This window comes from Quercus robur, chromosome 5, assembly GCF_932294415.1.
Source record: "Quercus robur chromosome 5, dhQueRobu3.1, whole genome shotgun sequence".
Taxonomy (NCBI): domain Eukaryota; kingdom Viridiplantae; phylum Streptophyta; class Magnoliopsida; order Fagales; family Fagaceae; genus Quercus; species Quercus robur.
The window spans coordinates 10,872,367-10,896,714 of NC_065538.1; the positions used below are offsets into that span (position 1 = coordinate 10,872,367).

General features: G+C 31.3%; 1 protein-coding gene across 1 annotated transcript; it reads right to left on the minus strand.

Moving 5' to 3' along the window:
- Positions 1-253: 253 nt before the first annotated feature.
- Positions 254-7,698, minus strand: LOC126725124 (beta-galactosidase 1). The gene is made up of 19 exons (XM_050429654.1): positions 7,211-7,698; positions 6,903-6,998; positions 6,688-6,800; positions 6,523-6,589; positions 6,312-6,404; positions 6,026-6,169; positions 5,339-5,427; positions 5,071-5,176; positions 4,897-4,984; positions 3,921-4,039; positions 3,653-3,817; positions 3,121-3,299; positions 2,864-2,973; positions 2,523-2,632; positions 2,278-2,388; positions 2,091-2,201; positions 1,556-1,761; positions 1,136-1,472; positions 254-785 (listed from the first exon to the last, which is right to left on the minus strand). The coding sequence occupies exons 1-19, from the start codon at positions 7,388-7,390 to the stop codon at positions 675-677; spliced, it is 2,535 nt and encodes an 844-aa protein (XP_050285611.1). The 5' UTR covers positions 7,391-7,698; the 3' UTR covers positions 254-674.
- Between the last annotated feature and the right edge of the window lie 16,650 nt (positions 7,699-24,348).

Sequence of the window (24,348 nt, forward strand, 5' to 3'; positions counted from 1 at the left end):
CAGTAAATAAAGGTGCATGTCTACTTTAAGTAGGCTCATAAATTTTTCCATTTGTTAGGTTTTATAATTTTTTTCCATCAATTTTACATTCCATGGCAGAAGAAGGTAGGAGTAATTTTTAAAGATTTAGTACCTTATATTTCAGCTATTGTTGTCAATTCTTATTGTAAATTCACTAATTCAGTGCATGCAGAAGCAAGAAAAGCACCATAACAAGGATTTTGTGTGTGTGTGTGGAAGAATGCAAAACAAATAAAAAAGCTTGATAATTTTTATTAGATTTGAAACCTTTCTTACAAGAAAATGAAACATAACATTACAGGAACCAGAGGCTTCCAAATTCTAAAACTAAAAAAAAAAATTGCACATGGACTCAATTAGTATCATCTCAACGTGCTCTGACCAATCCTTTCACTTCTACCTTCATGTAACATGCTGGCCACCAATCAAAACACAATGGCTAGTATACACATGTAACTTATCAACTATCATTTTCACAATCCGTATATGCTTTTAGCCAGTCAGTGTGTTGTATATTTGTACAACTTCACCCTGGAAAAGCCAAAATGAATGGTCATGATGCTCTGGACGTGTAGATAATTTATCCAAAAATATATCAGCTGAAATTTCTGTATTGGGGTCCTGAGAAAATCGATGTAGGACCTTTATTCACTTCAGCTACAAACAGCCTCCACTGAGAGTTTCTTCATGACATTTGGACATGGATCTCCTCCAAAATTTTCAGGCTCTACAGTGACTGAGCAGGAGTTCTGCCCAACACAATTCTGCAAGAAGAACTAGTTGTTTAAGGAATCAAGTACGAAAGCATAAAAAAGTGTGAACACAGAGGCCAAAAAGTTTAGTTGGCCTGCAGGTTCAACACTTTAGATTATTTAAAAGATGAAAGTTTTCAAAAGTTATGCCTTATATAACTCAGCTAAGTTGGAGCACCATCCAAGCATTAAAATTAGAAGTGGGCATCTATTATAGTATGTATGGCATTATTGACTTTGTATATATTTCTCTGGAAGAGGGCATGAGGCTATCATTTAGCATCTTGACTTGGTATAGCAATGGATTATGAAGAAGCAAGGGCAAAAAAAGATGGCATAAGTAAAGCAAGATTGTAGCATACCCTTTGAAAAGCATCATATGATTTGTGGGCGTGACAGCTTCCCTCGCGGAAGCTTCCACAAGCACCTTCTGGTGTTCCAAAGCTAGCAAACTTTATTGAAGAAATTTTCTGGCCAGGGCCACACCATAAATGAGCTTTAGGTCTAATTGGTTTACTAACTTTACCAGTGGCTTGCATGTGCCAACTCATGAGGTTTGGCTGCCACTCAAAGATATCAGCACATACACTATCAATTTCCTTTCTAACTAAAGATATCCCATTTGGGTCTCCTGCCAATTCTTCGAAAACAACCAGCAAATTCCCTGCTGGTTTTAGCCACGAACGAGGAACGTGATACCTGAAATTTATTAGCATTTGTAAGTTCCCAATAGTTCATTATCAGCACAACAAAGCTCTAAAGCAATATAACTTTTCTCTTACCATCTTTGGGAAGCCTCACCACAATTACTTAAGCATTTCTTCTCATCATATGTTCCAGCGTAATTACATTCACCACAAGTACCAGATGCTTTATAAGCAGGCCAGTAGCGGCCAACACTCTGTCCATTTATCCATACTTGACCTTTACCCATGCTGCCCATATCCAAGGCCAATGGTGTGTTTCCAGCTGGAGCATTGAACGTAGTCTGAAACATGACACAACGATGTCAGTTCTGGCCTTAGCAGAAAAGTGCCGCTTAAATGGGTTTGCTTGCATATTCCTTATTATATGAAAACATGTCTGATATAAATTTCTATCTAAATTTTCTTTTTTCACCCAAGAAAAGTTGTAATTCAGCTAAAACTCCAAACATAACTTATGTTTCATTTTAAGAACTAAAAACAAGATATAAGAAAGTGCCAGACCAAGAATACCACAATTATGTCACTAATTATATCTTGATGGAACCCCTAAACAAGACCTTACAAAGTTCACTAATAATAAGAAGCTTTACTTAAGGTTTGAGAAACTCACTTTGTACCATGTCAGTGGCTGCCTTTGGGCCACTAAATATCCCTCAATCCACTCAACAGAGGAACTTCCACTAAGTGAATGAAGGCTCAAGTCTTCTCCTTTAAGACCGATCTGATGGGAAACAAGAAATTAAGTGATTCTGTAGCGTTTCAGGGAAAGAATACAGAATATATGTTTGAAGACAAACCTTGTAAGACCACTTCTGCCATGACAAGTCTCTTCTCCCCTCGTTAAGACCACTCAATGAAATTGGACCAAGAACACCAGCATTCCATGTCTCAAAATGTGGACCAACATTCTGAACATATCACAGACAGCAGGAAAGACAGGTTAAATTGAAAATGGCCATGCACATTGTTCACAAAAAATCAGGTGTGTGTGTGTGTGAGAGAGAGAGAGAGAGAGAGAGAGAGAGAGAGAGAGAGGACAAACCGGGAGACCAACAGCAACACTTAGAAGTGAGATTTTATTAATACCAGCTCTCAAATTCACACCTTCGCTAAATGTTAGTTTTGGGTTTTCTAGACTTCCGTAGGCAGTTCCTGATAAAAATCAAGAAAGTAGCGTGTTAAAGAGGGCAGAACACAAAGTGATTAAGCACTATTAGTTAAAGTAACCTTGTTTGAGAGCATACAGAATGATACGACTATAAACAAGCACTATCAATGAAAGTGACTAAACAAAATTCCTTTCATCATTGCCGTGGCTATTGGAAGTTACTATCCACAGAAGTTGGTTAAGAAAATGCCTGAAACAGGCAATATGCTGCCTACCTGATAGTCGACCATTGATGAAAACATGCAAAGCATGGCCAGCAGATAAGACTGTAAGATAAGGATAATATTTGCTCTTCAGAAATTCTTCATTGGCGTCAATCTTAACACTGGGAAGGGAAAATATTACGTTTAAAAGATTGGAAATCCAAAGGGCATATGAAATTTATAAGAAAATATTTCGTTAACAAACACACACACCCCCCCCCCCCCCCTCTCAAAAAATAAATTACTATGTATGGGCTTATGTTACTCACTCTGTCGAGTACCACAAATAGTCAGAGGCATCTCTTGTTGTATTTATCTGCTCCAACAACCCAGCCATTGTGAAAGAACTGTCATCAGAGGAGGTTGTCTCATCATTGTATGACTGCCAAGAGAATCCTCCATGAACAGGAACCCGAGTCATCTTCATTAGTGAACTTTGGGCACCAACCTGACAGAAATTTTGGTATAAATTATTGAAGTTTGTTTACCAGGAAGCTTCTGACAGGAAAATCCTCTTTTTTCTTTTTTGAGGAAGATCAATATATAAGTTAAAAAACACAAAGCAGTGAGATACTAAACATAAGTATCATGTGGAAATATGAACGTATCTTACAATACCCTCTAATAAAGATTCAAAGAAATCAAAACTTATTTGGTAGAGCTAACATTTGCATTCTTTGTAGTAAATCACAAATATTTTTTCAAGGCAGCGTGCATATGCTTGGACCAGAGAAAGTCTCGAGTACTGACAACCATGACCAATGAAATTCAACAGAGAGTATCAAAAGCCTTTTTTCTCACCCTGGCAGTATTGTATACAGTGTTCTTGCAATCTGGAAGAATACTGATAGACCAAGGAGGCAGGTTGTAATGCATATTCCCAAAAGCCACTTTTGCAAAAGTTTTTGGATTATAATTGGCAAGGAATGCAGCGCAAGCTCCAGATTTTGATTTGAATACATGAGCCTGTACCAGAAAAATGAAATTTTGTGCGTGAGTTTTAGTTGTGAGCCAATCTGAAGTATGACTGAATGAGTAACGATTCTTAGTAAACAGAAATTCATTTAACCTCTTGATAATTTCCAAGTGGTGTCACAGTGGGATCTCCAGATACTAAAGCTGGTTCGCTCAGCTTTATTGCTCTATGCAAATCTTTCAAATGACCCCATTTAGGTTGTCTCAGAAGTCCTACATAGAGAAAGAAATAGCAATTCTTAAAATTCATGCAGTGCAATCCTAGTTTTAAGGGAGAAAATAAATTCTGGAGAAAGCACAGTTGATAATTTTTCAGTTTTTCTGTGTCAGTGTGAGTGTGTTCCTTAGGTGGAAAAACTGTTAAATAGTCAAAGAACTTTTACTTCACCATATGAGAATATATGAATTATCCTAAAATTATAATGATGATAGATTTGATTGTTTGACAAGGGAAGGAACCGCCAGATAATGAGCTACATCCATCCAAAATCTTTTCATTCATATCATGGTAATATCTTAAGTTATCACAATCTGCATACAAAGAAAATGACTCTATATGACCAAAGGTCTAAAAGATACTATAGCTAGTTAGGTTGCAGTCATCTTTAGTCAATCTTTAGCTTGTTAGATACATGTGTGTTACCCATCAAATGATGGTCAACTGTTTTCTTACCAGATATATTGTATAACTAATCAAATTATCAGATTTTACATAGTCATTAGAATAATCATGATATTTCCATCACAAACTCACCCCGTGCATAATAAGGACAATATAGTCGCTATTACACCAGAGTCAGAAATAAATGGGGGGATTTAAAAAAATAATAATAATAATAATTTCTGCTTGCTTTATGGTGAAGTGACAGCGGCAACCACTCCACTATGATGTGGCACAGGGCGCCAAGTGACATTTGAAAACTAATGTAAGTGCAGCAAAACTGGATGATGAAAAAATAAATTCTATTAAAATGAATACAAACAATTGGAAAACATATAAGTAGTTATGGTTCTATACTACTAAAACTACACAAATGAAATGTTTAATAACATAACTCCTTTGTGCATACCATATTCATCAATAGGAGCATCATAATCATAACTAGTAGCAATGAAAGGACCACCAGCGGTTCGGCCAAAATTGGTTCCCCCATGATACTGAAAACATGAAAACAAACAAATAAAGCTCAGTTCAATCAATTATTCAGGATATAGGAGTCACTCCACACAAACAATGAAGTTACCATATAATAATTAATGAATGATCCCCCTTTCTGTATAAACCTTGCAACTGAAAAGGCCAAGTCTTCAGCTGGTCGATAAGGAACTGGACCTCCAAACTCAGTAAACCTGTACATGTTACAGAGAACAAAGGATAATTAATCAGAAAATAACTTAAAGCAATCTACTCACTTAGTTCTAGGTTAGTGGTTGAATCATAATAAATTTATATATTCAACAAAGAATGACAGAATCTAGTGCCCAGTTCAAGCTAAAAGCACACATATTTACCAGCCAGTCCAGGCTTCTGTCCACATCTTGGGTTTATAAGCTTTGTTGGGAGAGAAGTAGTCACAGTAGAAACCATTGCAAGTGTTAATCTGTTTGGATGCATCTTTGAAATTAGAAAGAGAAGAAGAAAAAAAAAAAAAAAAAAGGAAAGAAAGGATAAACCACCAGAGCACAAAGCAATAATAAAACTATAATTCCAACAGCCAAGAAGTCAACCAAAGATACATGACTCACACCAATTTTTTATTTTTATTGGAAAGCACCCAACGTAATATACACGACTCACAACAATTAACTTAGGATTACAAGCTTAGAAAAGCTACAGGTATTATTTACCTGTGCCACTATAGAAGTTAGAAGGTGTATGTATGTGTGAATAATTAATTAGAAAACAGAGTCATAAATCTCTGTTACAAATCTCAATTGCTAAAGTGAATTAAATAATTACAACAGTCACAGACAGGACAGAGATAGAATAGTGTTTAGCCATGTGCAATGAGGAATAATTATTCATTTCCTCGATGATTAACATGGGGACATCACACTATTGAGTAGCAACCCCACTAAAAGGACTGTGGGAACATAGCATCAGCATGTGATCATCAAGGGTTGGTTTGAGTTAATTGAACATGCTAAGTAAAGGTAAAAAGGTAATGACAAAAGGAAAGAAAGTTAGGCTGCACTTACAACAGGATCAGGGGCATCATCTTGCTTGCACATTACCCATGGGACACCGGTGCCAAGCCCCACAGCCATTTTGGCAGCCCATTTGGTGTAAGCTTGACCGGGTGCACCGATTTCATATTCCTCGGGTCCATATTCATTTTCAATCTGTCACAAACATCGGCAGAGAAAGATACTTCTCTTAGTTTACTACCTCTTATTATTAAATGAATACAAATTTAAGTTCTATTGGTAAAAAATTATAGAAGTTCATTGGATTAAGTGAAAAAGTATACAGTGCTGTGCCAACCTGGGATAGAATTATTGGACCACCTTGAGACTCAAACAACCTTTCAGCCTTCATCATATTGACAATCTTTGTTGTGAATTTTTGCATTTGATACTTCATTACAACAAATTGAAAATCAAAATCCAGTTGAAAAATAAATCAAATCAATGCCATATGAAAGAAACTGAGATACATGAGGGTATTTCAGATGTAAGAATCAGAAGTTTCTAACCTTAAAAGGCTCATTATCTGTTCTGAAATTGATCCCCGGAATGTACTTGAGCCAAATAGGGAATCCCCTGAAAAGAAAATATATTCTCACACTCAGATTTTCAAAACTTACAGTAAATTTATGTACATATTTCTATTTTTAGAATTCAGATAAATTTAGTATTACCCAAAGTTCCACTCAGCACAAACATAAGGACCAATCCTGAGATGAACATAAAGGCCAGCTTGCTTCACCAGCTTGATAAATTTGACCAGATCATAGTTCCCCCCAAAGTAATACTATAACAAATAAGAAGTATCAGTACACATAATTCAAATACTCTATTCCATAAATATAACATTGATTCACATAAAAGAAAAACAGCTGCCATTATTCATTACCTTGCCAGGTTGAGGCTCATGCCCATTCCAGAAAACATAAGTCTGAATCACATCCAAACCTCCTTCCTTAGCCTTCTGAATAAGATCTGGCCACATCTGCAACAACACCAAAAAGACTCAAACTTTGAAAACAAAAATAAGCAACAAAAATAAAGCTTTTTTTTTTTTTTTTTTTCAAAAAAATTGAAAAAGCTATAAAGGGGGGAATTTTAGAGGTACCCAGTTAAAGAAAAACAACAAAAGACCAGAGAAACTGAGAAAAACCAGAAAATAAAAGAGACCCAGAAAGCACATTTGGAGCAAAATACCTCAGGGGTGCTTCTCGGGTAGTGAATGGATCCAGAAATGAGAATCCTTCTCTGCCCATTAATGGTGATAGCTTTAGAATCATAAGACACAGAAGCTTTAGCAATACCAACACATAAACCCAACAAAACCACCACTACCACATTCCACATTACAAGCTTCAACCCCATCATGGTGACCATGAAGGAAGCAAGCAAGCAAGTGATCCTCTTTTGTTTAAGCAGCTTCAACTTAACAAAGCAATGGCCTTTTTATTATTCTTTCTCTTCTCTCTCTTATATAAACACTTTATTCTAAGCTTCTTTTGGAGAGAGAAAGTAAAGGAAAACCAACACAGCTGGTTTTTGTCTTTCCTTTTCCTTTTCTTTTGTGAGTGAAAGAAAAATAACTAGTGTGAGAGAGAATTTCACACCCACTACAACACAACACTACAACACTGCTATAATAATAATAACAAGTTTGTCGCGTGAAATGGTTTTGCAACTCTTGCTTAATGAATGTGCTGTATGACTCTGCTTAAATAATCACACTGACAGAGTACTGGGGGTGTTTGTCTGAAAGTGAAAGGTGAAAGTGGGTCCCACTTTGAAGGTGCTTGGGGACCCACAATTTTGGCCTTTTTCTCATGTAATCTTTTATTTTATTTTATTTATATTTTTGGATTTACTCAAAATGACTCGGAGCTTCATACAATGAATTTATATAATTTATTTTCCTATGCTTTTTTTTTTTTTTTTAAATCCTTAATTTTTGTTTTTATTTTTTTTATTGTTAAAAAGTTGTGTAGCACTACCAATAAAAAAAAAGGTACTTGAGGTAAAGGTCTGTTTGATATAAACACACAGATTCTGAACTCAATCCCGAAATGGTCGCTATTCCTACTTTATTGGCTGAAGAAAATTGTTATGTTTTTCAGAAAAAATGAAATACCCTACTAGCGCGTGAGAAGATTAGTAAATAAAAAAATAAATTGTGTACGGTGGAAAGTACTTTTAAATGTTAATCTTTTAGGCTTTTTTGGACTTTGCCATGCAATTATGGTTGTAATCAAAACCGGTCTTTGGATTTTGTTTGATACAGATTTCAGCGTATAAATTCTAGGTGCGGTTTAGGCGCGTAACTAAAGTTTTCTAGGTAAACAAATTGTAGGAGTAGGTACACAAATTGTAACTAATTTTTTTATTTTTTTTTTATTTTTTATTTTTTTTATATCATGTGTAGAAATAATACATTTTTGTCACGGGTGAGTCTGTAATCTGTATGACTCAGACACTACTACAATTTGTCAAGGCAAACGAACAATCTTTAGAGAATTAGGATCCGGTTTGGTAAGATATTTTTAATAATGTTATTATTATTTTGTAGAAATACATATAAGTGAAAAATTATATAAAAATACATGTAATGATATTTAAATAATAGTAACAAACACTCCTTTACTGACTCTAAAATTTAGGCATTATATTTATATAAATTATAGAGCTGATGGAGTTACTCACTACTTCACTAGGTTGTTATTATTATTATTATTTAGAATTAAATAAATGGTAGGATGTTTAGGCTAGTCACTTTCAAGTTAGCAAGATAAATCTTCACTAGTTTCTTGAAGAAAAAAAAAAGAAGATAAATCTTCACTAGGTTGCTATTCAGGTTAAGCTTAGCTTTAGGGTCATAAATGAATCAAACCATTCATAAATAGCTCTGCTTTGATTCAATCAAAAAAAAAAAATTTTTAGTTAGTTTGTTTTTAAATAAGTCAAATTTGAGTCTTAATTTTAAGTTTGTTTAAAAAACGAGTTTAGCCTAAGAAAAAAGAAGAAGAAGAAGAAGAAGAAGAAGTTTGTGAATAAAAGGGCTTGATAAAATACAGGCTGGGCTTAAATTAGGGTTGAAACCATATGTCTAAACTTAATAGTTTTGAAAATGTGCTTAATATGGGGTTGATACTATATTTGTATTGGATTTCGAACTCAAAAATTTGATATTGAGCTTGAGTTCAACTTGACTAATAAATCAAGCTGAGCTTGAGCTTGTTAGATAGTTTGGAGGTTTTGTTCAAGATTAAGCCAAGTTTGAACATTTTATATTTGTTGTTGAGGCGAGCTTAATCATTCAATAATAGACTAAACTCGGCTCGTTTACAGCCCAAGTTGGCTTGCTAACTCTTATTTAGATTTTTTACTATTTCAAAAATTGGAAAACTATTTAATATTGTTTATAACCATATTAGCTAGCTCTTGAACTCTCTTGTCTCTTGTATTTTTTTTATGGGGAAAAAAACTAAAATACTCCTTTTTTTTTTTTTTTTTTGAACTAGTTAGTAATATTTTACTGCACAAATACCACATCCCTCTCCTAAGGGAGTCCAAATCTTCTGTCCCACTTTTTCTACTCTACTCTATACTCCACCAATAAAAACTTGTCACATGTTCACCTAACTAATTAAATACTACCATTATTGACTTATCAATTAATAATGATAGTAATTAATTAATTAGGTGAACGTGTGGCAAATTTTTATTGGTGGAGTATAGGGTGGAGCAGGAAAAGTGGGATAGAAAATTTGAACTCTTCCCAAGGGCTCAAAACTGAAGTAACTGCATTCTCCCATGCACTTCAGATATGGGGAGATACCGTTTGGCTCAACTCACTCGGTAGTAAAACTAAACTCCTTTGACATGGAGCAAAAGTTGGAATGATGCACTCCCTCCCCCCGCCCCTCCCGCTAAAACTACCATTGAAGTCTTGTGATGACACATAAGTACACCCTTCATTAATATCGGTTGTACCCTATAGGCATTGATCTTGGCAAACATCTAATGTACTAACCCTTAGATGTGACTTAACATAACTAAAGCTTTTATAGTCTAGTGATACCTTATCTCTTGTTTAACATTTTGTATGGGAAGAAGGGAGAAAAAGAATGAAATAAAAAGAATAATTTTAGAATATTTCTTTTATTTTAAGAGTTTAAATAGGAGAAAATAAAATTGGTAGAATGGAACACTCATTTCTCAATTTTCTTTCAAAATTTCAAATTCTTATTCCACCCAAAATTGAGAGTATTCAAAGGGAATGAAATTAAATTTAATGAAATTGTCACTAAAACTCCTAAAATATCCTTATACTTCAACATTTTATTTTTGAAAAATAGGGGGTATAATAGTAATGTTGCTATAAATGATTTCATTCTATTTATTCCAATGTTAGTCCCAAATTAGGTTACTTACATTTCGTTCATTTTTATTCTATAATTTTAAAGGGTCATGTTAATGACTACCCTTAAGATAATTGTTAATAAACCATATTAAGAAATTTTAACATCATTTTTATAGAAAATATAAAAAATCATCAACAACATTAATTGCTTTATGATCATTTTTCCATGAAATATTTCTAAAAATAATTTTTAAACCAATATTTTTAGAGTATTCGTTAACATTTCTCTATTTTAAATATCCCATCAAGATAAAATTAATATAATTTCATTCCTTTTTTCCTTCTCATTAATTAAATATATTCCATTTCATTTATTTATGAACTCCCAAACAAAGTATAAGAGTAAGTTTGAAATTTTCACCATAAGAATATGGTAATTCTCATTACTCACCTCATTTAGGAAGAAAATTAGGGCAACCAAATCAGAGAGAGAGAGAAATTTAAAATATAGTTTATTATTATTATTATTATTATTATAGAGAATGAATCATTTCCTATATATATATATATATATATATATATATTTTTTTTTTCTATCAAAACAGACGTATTATAAATTTTTTTTTGACAACGACGTATTATAAATTTGACAAATGACAACTTAGTTATTTAATGCTTAACTGCAAAAATTTTGTCTTTTATATAGTTTCAAGTACAAATTTTCAACAAAACATATAGACATTTATATTGCTTATAGTTAGAGCGCAACCTTTTTAAACTTTTTTTTCTACCTTCAATGAAGCAAGCAAACAACAATGTCAGGTTATTTAATGGGTAGTATTCAAAACAAGTGAGAGCCCATGAACGCAATAAAAGGAATTTATGGGTGATTATTTGCAGTTAAAACTCTTAAAGAGTCTTAATGTAACTTCATCATAGGGTTACTAAAATCATATTTAGCTATTTTGAAATTAGTGAATAGTTTTTACCACGTTATTTATAATTTAGATAGATGAAAAAAAAAGTGATAACCAATATTTATTTAAATTATTAATGATATAACGAAATTCAATCGACTCACTCCAAGATAGATAAACTGGATCTTAGAAACTGCGAAATAGTTACCCTAAAAATTATAGAGATCCTATCATGATTGTCTGCATACGGTGATTGGTATTCTTTTATAATGTAAATCCCTCTCCCCTAATTATGCATTTCAATATTTTCAACAAATCTGATTACGATTATATTACTTTGCTGATTAAGTTAAGTATTTGATAAGTCTCTCCCCTTTTTGTTGTGAATGTTTGTACGTTTATGTTATAGTAACCTCTTGGTTCTTTTGTCAAAGACAAATTTTGGCTTTAAATTACATTCTTAGGTCATGTCAAATTATCTTAGATTACTGGTTCAATACCGTTAATCACCGTTGCTCTCTCTTCCCTTTCAAGAATCAAAAGGAATAAATATAAGCACATAATAAATAGAACATCTTATAAAATCTATCATGAAAGAAAAATCAATGTAATCCACTGGAATTTTTTAAATCTTTATTATTAAAGAAATAGATACCAAAATAAACAATCAACACATTCATAAATTTATCCTAATTTGGTTTTTGATGAACCGTATATTAGGCTTTGAAGAATCTTTTTTATGTCTTAGGTTAAAATGATTAATGAACTATCAACTGAAGTAATTAAATATGATGATTGTTTATATATTTTACCTTTTAAAAGATTACCAAAAGTCAAGATGGTATTGTGCTTTTAAGGTATTTCCCCTCCTTAGAAAGTCATTCCCCCCACCCCCTAAGGGAAAGGGAGGCAGATCAAACCCACAACAGGGGAGAGAGATGGGATAGAGTACTATCGTCCTTCTATACATTTTGGAGTTTAACTTGGAACAAATTTCTCTCCAAATTAATTTGAAGATAAACCCTCCAAACTCTCATTATATATTGTTATTGGATGTGAATTTTGACAAATCCACCGTTATAATAGTACATTTTTTTTTATATTATATCCTCCATGTTTTTAAATTTTCAAAAATATCAAAGATTAATAACTACGTCATCAATCAAATTAAATGTATAAATTTCAAGTTTCTATAGTCTTAAATTATCCATAAAAAAATGTTTATGGATCGAATAGTAATTAAATTATGTTTTAAACAAAATTTGACATGCATATTAAGAATATAGAGAATATATAATCCGACGGTTAAAATTTAAAAATATGTAACCATGTTCATTTTTTTATTCTTTAACTTGTTCTGGATACGCTACTGAAAAATAATATTTAGATTCATTTTTTATGCGTTGTACCTTAAGTTATCAAATTCATATCAAACATGTGGTTTAATTGGCTTGTAATACATGCAGTTGAATTTAATCATCATTAATAAAAAATAACATTATTCATGTTGTATTGACCAATGTAGTTATAATATTGTTAAAGTTAATTGAAAACTTAAAGAATTGTACATAAATTTTGTCCAAATCATTTATATATATATATATATATATATATATAGTAACAATAACAGGAAAGGAGATATTTAAACCTTGATTAATTATCATAGTAAAAGAGAATAAACTATGCCATTGAAAAACTTTTGATTTCTTAGTCTAATGGTGCCTCCGAGTTAATTTCCCTTAAGCGTTGAGCCCAAGTTTAACTTGCCGACTCCAATGAGGGTGAAATTTATGACTTCTCCTAGACGATTTTTTTTTTTAAGTGAAAAAGAAAAGTTAAAGGGTCTCAATAGTGAAAGAGATAAGGAGTGAAATTATTTTGTTTTGTACTCTAACTAGAATATCCCTGGTTAATAATTACTCTAAAGTCTAACTAATGTCTTTTGTTACCTTGAAGGCTTGAACAATTAGTATTAGGTAGAGAGATTCGAATTTGTTTGTCAATTAATATCCAAATAAAATATTCATGTGCCGTAGTTGGACTTTATCAAAAAACTAAAAATAAAAATGTGTCGTACTTCAAAGTTGGAACCAAGACATTCTGATCTTTGAAGCCTGTTAAATGGTAAATACTAACTTAGTAATATAAAGTTGTAAAATAGCAAGAAAATTTTAGGTTCAATGTCACACAGAATTAGTTACCATTATCTAAACTACTTGCCGTTTCTCAGTTATCTCAATTTAATTAAAGATTTTTATCTTCTCAAAAAAAAAAAAAAATTAAAGATTTTTATGGAAACAAGTGGTGGGAATGTGTCAAATTGGTGAAATGTTGTGACAAGACGAAGCAATAATCAGGCTAGCTACATTGCTTTCAATTGAACAAGAATATTGAGACTTATTTGGGCATTGCAATTTGATAATCAAATTAAGTATTTACTACATGTTTTCTCGGTAGTTACACATTACACATCATCCGAATGAAAGAACAAATATCTGATTTTTTTTTTTTTTCTTCATTTTATCCAAGATACTATATCTAGTAGCTAGTGAGAGTAACTTAATTATAAAAAAAAAAGTATGTCATTATTGTGTGGGAAACAAAATTGCTTTAAATGATTTTAGTTGCTACATTAAGTTACTTTAAATGATTAAATGAGTATTAATTAGTTGTTAACTTGTTATATTTTATGAGAAAATGATCCTATAAATAATACTACCATTTCTTCTCACATAAATATCGAATTTCAGTACTTCACCATGGATTAATTTATAAAACACATCGTGAGAGAAAAGAACATTATTTTTCAAGTATTGAATAATTAGACATATACATAAAACAAAGAATAACTTTAATTTTTATCCACTAAATCTCCATATCCACTAAATCTAGTTGATTCTTTTTCTTTCTTTTAGTTTGATTCGAAAACTGAAAGTAAATATTCTTGTAGGCAATGTGACACACGTTATAGGCTTATAGCTCATATAAAAGGCTACACATATAACCAACCATTCAAATGATCGATCATGACCCTTGGATCTCTATGTCTCTCTCATTCACTCTCAAATACACATATATAACCAACCATTCAAATGATCATGACCCTTGGATTTCTACGTCTCTCTCTCTCTCTCTCTCTCTCAAATACGCATATAATAATGCATGTTTTATGTTATCATAGAGCAATTAGAAAAATGGAGGAACCTTTCACTTTCAGAAACCAAAAGGGAATGGAGATGGCTTACTTGCCGGGAGAAGAAAGAGAAAGAAAAGCAAAGCAAAACAAAAGAATGCTTATTAAATAGTATCTCTTTTACTCTTTAGTATATTGCTGTTACACTTGCAACGAGCCCCATTATGAAAGCAAAGCAAAATAAAATAGCTTGCATGCACTCCTCCCCCACTTAACCCATGCATGATTACCAACACCTAACTTATATTTGTATTTCAAAGATTTTCTACTATCAAATAATTATTTTTATGATTGAATAAGAGATATGAAGTTCAATTTTTTCATATACCAAAAATCGATTAATGTTTTAGTCTGATGATCGATAAAGAGCAAAAATCACTAAAGCGAATGCCATATGTTGAAATTCTATAAAAAAAAAATCTTCATTTTAATTTTTATTTTATTAAAAATTGCTACAAGAGTAATTTACTAATCAAAGGGCAATAATATCTTCAAAAATTATATTTTATGCTCAATACAATGAAGGGTATCTTTTTTTTTTTTTTTTAAATGAAGGGTATCTTTGACTTCTCACTTCCATAAATTGGATGGACGTGGTGCACCGTCTGTTGAAATTTTTTTTTAAAATGCCCATCATATTTTGGTCATGTTTTATATTATACATTGAAAATTTGATTTTGTCTCTGGGTGTCATGCAAAGTAGGACTCATTAGTCAAACGTGTTAGCTGTTGAGAAGAATCAAGCATGGACAAATGAGTAGGAAACTGTATAGAAGAACGCGTTTAGATCAATCTTTATGAATAAAATATATGGTAGGTTAATTATTATTTTTTAGAATAGAAATAAAATATATAGGCAAATTTGAAATCTTGTTTACGGGCAATTATTAATATCCAAACAATTCAAGAATTTCCACAATGGTTCAACATATGGGGACACTCAGATACTGTAAAGATTTTATTTATTTTTTAAAATTCTTATTATAGGTTAGATGTAATCTTCTCCTACCAATTCTATTTATGTGTTGAACTTTTTAATTTTTTGTTTCGGAGATAACATTTTTTAGAAAATGATTCATTTTCCTAAAAAGTATTTTCTATAAAATTATCACATCATCTAATGTTTAGTAGCAACCTAAAATGAGTTGAAAAATAATCTCATAACTTCCCTTATTTAGCTTGCTATGAGATATAATTTTTTTTAAAAAACAATTTAGTAAAAAAAAATCTCTAAAAATAAGTCATTCTTTTTGTTTTCCATTAACTCAATTTTTTTGATACTACCAAACAATGTAAAATACAAAAAAAAAATTATCTTTTCACAATATTTTCATCGAAACAAACAAAGCATAACTAATTAGTAATGATTTTCGGTTTATTCCCTTTCCTTTCCCTTTTCTTTTGCTAGGTGAGTGAACATTTTAGGAGTGTACGAAAAGTGAGAAAAAAAGAAGAATCTAAAATTAGCCAATGAAATAAGGAAATCGTATTTTGAAGCTTTAGAAAAGTGAAAAAACTGTATATTAATGTAGTCATTAAAGTCGGAAAGTTACTACTTATCTTACAAGGGAGAGCGCTACCTACAAATTGTAATGTCATCATTGCCTTTAATGTCCCCAACCGTGACATTACCAACTGCGACATTATTAGTTATCGACTTTCAAGTAGGGGTTGGCATCACAGTCGCTAAAAAATCTAGAAACCTCAAACCTAATGGGATGTGACTGAAATTTGCCACACGAAGTACTCTTTGCCCTTTAATTTGTTTTACCTTTGGTTAGATTTTCTTTACTATACTTAGAAGATAGATTTGTTGTGAAAATGAAAGTCTTATTATATAAAAAAATTTCACATCATTTGTAAGATGGTATATTGGGATTGATATATAACACAAAGTTATGTTATAAATGAAACTATGTAAAAGTAATGTTGTAATTTAGTAACAAAAAGGAAATGTGAATGCACTGAGCGACTTACAATTTGATTTCCTAATACTTTAAAGTAAAAGAATTCATGAAAAAAATCAAGTCTTGTCAACATTATCATTGACACTATTTAATGTTTTTAATAAAAATATTTAGAATTTGAAACTCATTCCCCAACTACTAAATCGTTCAAAAATTAATGATAATGATAAGTCGTTGAAAGGGCTGTCACTATATATTTTTTTTTTCTAGTTTTTGTTTCAAACTACTCTAGTTAGAAAATTAATTGTCTTGATGAATTGATTCTATCTAGAAACGTGTCTGGTTGCATCTTCATCAAGATTAGGAGCAATATCCACCAACAAAATTTTTAATGACAATAATTTATTACCAATTTTTTAAAGTCCATTTAATTTTACTTACTTTTTAGTTTTAGTAAATATCAACAGATATCTTAAGAGGTTTGGTTTATAAAATATTTTTAAAAATTTTTTATAGGAAAAGAAAAGAACGACTGATTTTTTTGATAATTTTTTTTATATTTTCCATAAAGTGCTATTAAAATTTTCTTAAAAAAAAAATTAACAAGTACCCTAAGAGTAGGTTTAAAAAAAAAACCCTAAGAGTATAATCAATTCTTTATTTTTTATATAATTAGTAACACATCATTTATTAGCAATGAAATTTTGAGGAATGTGCATCAAAATGACCTAACAAAGAGAGAAATACTAGGGAAATAGAAATTTTTTTGTTGAGATGACAAACATAGTTTTTACATAAATTTATTATAGACATCATTTTTATCATATATCAACTATAAATCGTATATCCGAAAATGAAAATAATTAAAAAAAATTGTCTTTTTTATTTATTTAATAAAGTGAAAAAAATTACCAAATGGAAGTACCAATGTTTTGTGTTATCAACCAATATTTGATGTCGGTATTGGTTTCGGAAAATTTCTGGCTTCCAGCCAATTATGCTCTGCTCTGGACTCTGGCCTGGGTCCCGACTCCCTACACCGGGCAGTGTGAAGCAAAATTGACACAAATACAACAAAGGTTTCAGTTCTTGAAATTCGAAACCATTGTTAGCTTCAGTACCACTCGTCTCTTTACTACCTTTTTTTTTTTTTTTTTTTTTTAATCCAAAGAATCCACTCGTCTCCAGTCTCTATTCTCTAGTGTGTGTATCACAACTAGTCAAATACTCAAAATTAATTTAATTAGAATTGGACTCTAACTTCCTTTCTCTCTCTCTCTCTCTCTCAAATTTTTTTTTTTACCCAATAAATTAGAATCTAACATGTACCTTATTCCTCACTATTGTAATTAGGGATTCAAAATATCTTCAAATCCGCCGGAATTATCTCGAGATGATTGTCTTTGCCTCGAAAAGGGGATAAGGCACTTATGATCCCACTCTGTCTTGCTTCGTTGTCATCATTAATTTTAATTCAATCTTATTGATATGCATATAATTTTTAATTATTCAGTATTTTGAGAATATAATAAACGCGTGTTAAAAAAAAAAATTGACCATCTTTTTCTATGAAAATATCAAAATATTTAAGGCATCGTTATATTCCAAAATGATTAGTCAAATTATAGTTGTTACTCATCGTAATCACTTATATAATTCAATTCGATTAAGTAAACATCTAATGTAGGACTAAACACGTGTTCACACAACACACAATTATCCACTCCGTTCTGGACCTTATATTCCAAAGTATCTCAATCTACTAATTAAACCTACTTGACAAGAATAGAGTGTAGCTAATATCGTATCACGAAAAATGAAAGTACCAATTTTCAAACACATTGTAACATTTGCAGCTGGCTGCTATCTATCAATGTCACATGAAGCTTACAAACATTAAAATTACAATGGGCACGACAAAGATTGTTTTTCGTAATTCACAAGTTTCAAGGCTGCGTGTGAAATTAGTATATAGTACTATATACTATATATATAGGTCAAAGATATGGGACACGAATCGTTCACGTGCCCAGTTTGCTTGAATTGAAATTGAACCTTGAAGCAACGTACACATTATTTTCATTCGGTTAACAGTGATTAAAGTCAATTAAAATGGCGGCGCTTTGACCTTTGAGGGCTTGTGTGTGTTTATATTACTTCTCAAAAAAGAAAAAAGAAAAAGAATGGTCCTTTATTTATTTATTTATTATTATTTTTAACAAAGGATGATATTGAAACATTTTTGAGAATTTGATTATGTCTTTGAGTGTATGCAACATTTACTAGATTATTATAGAGATGAATTTTTAGAAGGTGATCCTAAAATGTTGACAATTGGTTTCAAATTTAGGATTTTATAAATATCATGATATCTGAGAAATTACCAAGCCAATCCCGTTTAATGAAAAGAAACAATTAACAGAATTGTTTGTCAAAATTCAGAAGGATGTTTATAACTTCCAAATTTGTTTTCTTGTATTAACTACTCACCTTTTTGGGAAGAGCTTGATTTGAATGAGATTATGATGATTTTTTTTGGTGGAATTAAACCGAGCTACTCATTTTTTTATTTGCTTACCCCAAAGCTAATTAGCTATGTACTACATTATTTTACAACTTTCACATCATTATATTATGAATCCAAATTTTGAGGGAATTATTTACTAGAAGAGCATTTATCACAATTAGTGCAAGACTGGAAGGTGTCATCAAGGAATCAAATCATTTGAATTTGATAATGTGGTTAATAATAAATAAGGTGGGTGCACATAGGGGTGACAATGCAATGGTGATAGAGAGCTAAAAAATGAAAGTAAAGGACGAAGGCGACTAGTATTTCGAGTAATAGAGAGAAGTGAAGGACAAGGGTGACGTGGGCTTGACACCACAGTGATAGAAGGGTGAGAGGTGGCCATGGAGTTTGGAAGAATGCAACTAGGAAAGAAAATAAGTTTATATATTTAAGGTTTTAAAGGAAATATTGGTAAAATAACATTTAGTTAAACGAGTCAAACAAGTTTTGTAAGTTGGGCATGGACATACACATTTATTAAATGGGTCAGTCGTGTCAATCTGAATATGACACAAACTTATTAAGCTTCAACCAAAAATCGGCTAACTTCATGTCAGGTCGTGTCATGTTGTGTTCATGGATTGTGTTGAATTTGGCCACCCAGGTGCATGCGTGATTTATGCTTTAAAAAAATTGAAAGGATTAACAGCAAGTTGCTAGTAACAAAAAAGTAATACTTGATTGGGCAATCTTATAAAGATGTGACAGAGATTGGGCAAAGTCGTCTGTCTCACTCTCAGTAGCTAAAGACTCACATTCATGTAGTTTTTTTTTTCTTGCATGTGGGCTCACGGGGGCAATGTAACCAAATTATAAGCTTAAATATTGTATCGTAATCCATAGAGCTGACCCAACTTTTGGGTAAGAAATTCGAAATCGTGTTATGATATGAGTTAATTTATTTATTTTCATGGTTTCAAAATTTTAAAAATATTGATATAATTTTTTTAGAATTATGGTTAAGTGATTAAACTCACAATTTCTTGATAGGTTAAATTTTTGGAACAATCGGTAATTTAATACGGTTTTAGAGCAAGAGATCCTAAATTCGATCCCTGTCTTCACTCTATCTCCCATTGGGAGTGTTAGATTTTCCCACTTGTTAGGCCCCCACTTGTTAAGGGGAAGTTTAGGCCCACAAGTGAAAGAGAGTGTTAGAATTATGATTAAGTGATTAAATTCACTATTTCCTAATAGTTTAAGCTTTTGGGACAATCAGTAATTTAACAAGTCACAAAGTGTTAAGTTGCTAACTAATTTTTTTGAACAACTTTCTAACTAATTTAATTTCAAATGGTTATATAGTTGGCTCTCTCTCTTTGGCTAAAAAAAACTTACTTGTCCCAAAAAAAAAAAAAAAGGTAAACTATGTTTTTGGTTCCTATTCTATACATCATATTTCAATTTGATCCCTAACATTTCAATTATGTTAATTTGGTTCCTAACATCTTAGTATCATGTCAATTTAGTCCCTACCATTATCTTTTAAATGAAAATTGATGACGTGTCTAATGGCCAAAATAAAAAATTAGCTTCCGTTGGTGTTAGAATAAACTAAAATTTTATTTTGGTTGTTTGTCATGTTAGCAATTTGCATCTAAGATATAACGGCCGAGACTAAATTGACATGACATTGAAAGGTTAGAAACTAAATTGACACAATTAAAAGGTTAGAGACCAAATTAAAATATGGTGTAAAATATAAAGACTAAATATTTAGTTTACCAAATAAAAAATCTACCGATTCAACTAATATTCTAATTATTTTTGAAATTTTTTTAAAAGTTGGGGCCAAATAAATGCTCACCTTTCGGTCATTTTTTTCTTTATTTATTTTTGGGTTTTGCTAACGAGTGCCCTTAGGGCACTAATTAATAATTTATTTTAGAAAAGTTTTGATACCACTTTTATGGAAAATGAAAAAAGTTATCAAAATATTAATTACTTTTTTTTCATTTCCCATAAAAACTTTCTTTAAATGGATTATTAACCAGTGTCCTAAGGATACTCGTTAGCATTTTCCTTTATTTTTTATAATTCACGTTTCAATCATTGAGGTCCTTCCCTAATTAAATTAATCTCTTTGACAATAATTTAGGACTTGGGAGTGTCACTTCAAAAATATTGAATATGAAATTCTTTTAGTTATTTCAATTTGATACGTCAACATCTAATGCAGCAGAAAACCCATTAGCCTTTATCTTCAAACATGCCCAAAAAAAAAAAAAAAAAAAAACCCTTATCTTCTAATGGTTGATTGAGAACCTCGACCTAGAATCATCAACAGTTTGAAGAGTTTCGAACTGTTTAGCCTCTCTCTAAATTCAGTTCTTTTTACTTCTCCACCTTCTGCTATTAGACCCCATAACCATGAATATGATCATCATATTTCATGAGCATAATAATTATTGTTTTATTATTATCATTGGATATGATTTCTCTTGGATGTAACGGGATCAAGTTGTTTTCCAACTGCTTTAGTTGTTAACGTGGTGTAATTGACAAACAAATCTATCAATCATGTCAAAATTTTTGCAAAACCCACTTGAATTAAAAGCAAAATTTCCTTCTTTTGTTTTTGTTTTGTTTTTTCTAACTCTTCTTGCCCATTTACGTAAGAAGGCTTGAAAGATCACAATGATATGAAAGCATTATGATTTGTCAATGGCATTTCCTGAACAGAAATTCTGAAAAAAGAAAAAAAGAAAAAAGAAAAGAAAAAAAGGGAGTTTCAATTAGCTAAAGTCCCACTTTGAAAAAAGAAAAATCCACAGGTATATTGGCTATACCTTTTTTTGTGTGTTGTTGGCTATTTTTATTACCTATTAATAAAGAGTAATTATCGAATTTAACTTGCACAAAAAAAAGAGAAACATATTGGTCCATTAATATCACCCGGAAAATAAAAATAAAAATTTGTTGATTTATTAACCTAATAGTAAATAATATTATTTTCCTAAAATAGTAAAGAATATTAACTTAATAATAAAAAATAATCATCACCAAACAACACCATGCACAAAAAAAAAAAAAAACATTGATCTGCTTACACCAAAGAAATTCACCATAGACTTGATCTAATGGTAAATAATAGTTATCATAAAATGAACGTTATAAACTCCAAATCTTAATGGCATTATGAAAAAAGAAAAAAAAAAGAAAAAAAAAAAAAAGAAAGAAGAAGAGAGAGTGTAGAAGTTAATATAAGAAATTATTTTTATTTAGCAGGAAAATACGCAACTTTATAGAAGGGTCCTGCAATGGGTACATAAGTCAATGCCAGTTGCCAAGCATCTGATCTGTAAACTGTCTTCCATAATATTTTGTTGGTGTATCCAATGCATTGTTTGTCGCTCTAAACTGTCCTAGTGAATGCTTCCAAAGGCAAAATAACAATTTGCATTCAATCAAAAACTTTACACCAACTTGCCAGTACCCATTTACTTCAATTGAGTAATTTCATGACCCATATCTCTTAGTTCTTCTTAGGTGGTTTAGTTGAGGGTTGGTCCAATGGTACCATAATCACTTGACTTCTATCCATTAAACTAGTTACTATAAGCCTACAAACCTTATAAAATGAGTAATTTCAAGTACCCATTTACTTCAATTTGAGCAATTTCATCCTGAAAAGGACCCATATCTCTTCGTTCTCCTTAGCTGGGTTGATGAGGGTTTGGTCCAATAGTGCCATATTCACTTGACTTCTATCCATTATACTAGTAACTAAAAGCTTATAAACCTTATAAAATGAGTAATTTCAACTACCCATTTACTTCAATTGAGCAATTTCATCCTGAAAAAGGACCCATATCACTTATTTCTTCTTAGAGCGCTAGTAATAGTAGTGCTAATTAGCTATATAGCTATTTTTAGTATCACTAAAACTCAAAATGTACAGTGCAATAGTGGAGTCGAAGCAATATTTTTTGGCTCCATAGCTACAGTGTATAGCTATTTTTGGTTGTGCACGGTAGCTGAAAGATAAAAAAAAAAAAAATTTGTGTTCACACTACTTTTCTTATTTTTTATTATGTCATCTGCATTTCATTTTGTGTTCACACTACATTTTCTATCTCCGTGTCTTTGTGCAATGATTTCTATACATTTCATTTTGCGTTCACACTATTTTTCCTCTCTTCATGTCTTTGTGCAGTGATTTCTATGATTTTGATGGTGGTTGTGGTTGTATTTTGATGGTTGAATGAAATATTATTTTATTGTTATGGTTACATTATTTTATTGTATTAAAAGCTAAAATAAAACTACTGCTATTGTATGTGAAAATGTAAAATAGATAAAGTGACTTTTTGTGGTGTTAAAAAGCTAAAAATTTGGTTCCACTGCTGTGGATGCTCTTAGGTGGTTTAGTTGAGGGATAGTCCAATAGTGCCATAGTCACTTGACTTCTACACATTATACTAGTAACTATAAGCCTATGACCTTATAAAATGAGTAATTTCAAGTACCCATGTACTTCAATTGAGTAATTTCATCTTGAAAAGGACCATGCCATCTTATTTCTTCGTGGGTGGTTTGGTTAAGGGTTGGTCCAATAGTGCCATAGTCACTTGACTTCTATCCATTATACTAGTAAATATAAGCCTATTAGCTTATAAATTTGTGGACTTTGCTTATGGCTTATGCCCCTTTGACCCTACTTACCATCAACAACCATAACAAATTGTTGAACAAAACATAAAACCAGCTAATGTCTTTCGTCTCAATCATAATGGTATGTTTGATTTTGAACCAAACTCCATATATATTTTGAACAGCATTGTAGGCACTGGCCACTCCTGTTGTGTAAATTATTAGATGGCTTGTGTAGCGCACATGGTTCATCACTTGTGGAACCATCAGCAACAAATTATTATTTGAGATTTTATATTTGATTTTATAATAAATTAGGACTCAGGATGCAGTGGATAACCTTTTGAATCTGCAAATGAATACTTTGACTTTGTCTCAAGAACCTTGTGACTTGGTAGTATTACCTAATTCTACTGTACTTGCACTTATTATATTAAAAAAAAATGAAAATTTGGCAAATAATATAGGATAAATTATATTAAATTTTGAGGGAGACAAAGTGAAAATGTGGAAGTAAGGTATCACAATACATGTTTAAGAAAGAATCTGAACATATTTACAAATTCGAAGCATTTGACACTTCTGAAGAATTTAGAAATGATTGATATAATGATTGGATTGTATTCAATCTGGATTTTGTTTGCTGGATGTTGGTCATGAATATACGATATAAAAAAAAAATTTGATATGAACTTAGGAAAAGCAAGCAAGTATTTACATTTGAAGGAGAATTGACCATATGGAACTATCCCTTTTTATTTTTTTGTTTAGTTTAGCCAATGCAATTACTTGACAACAA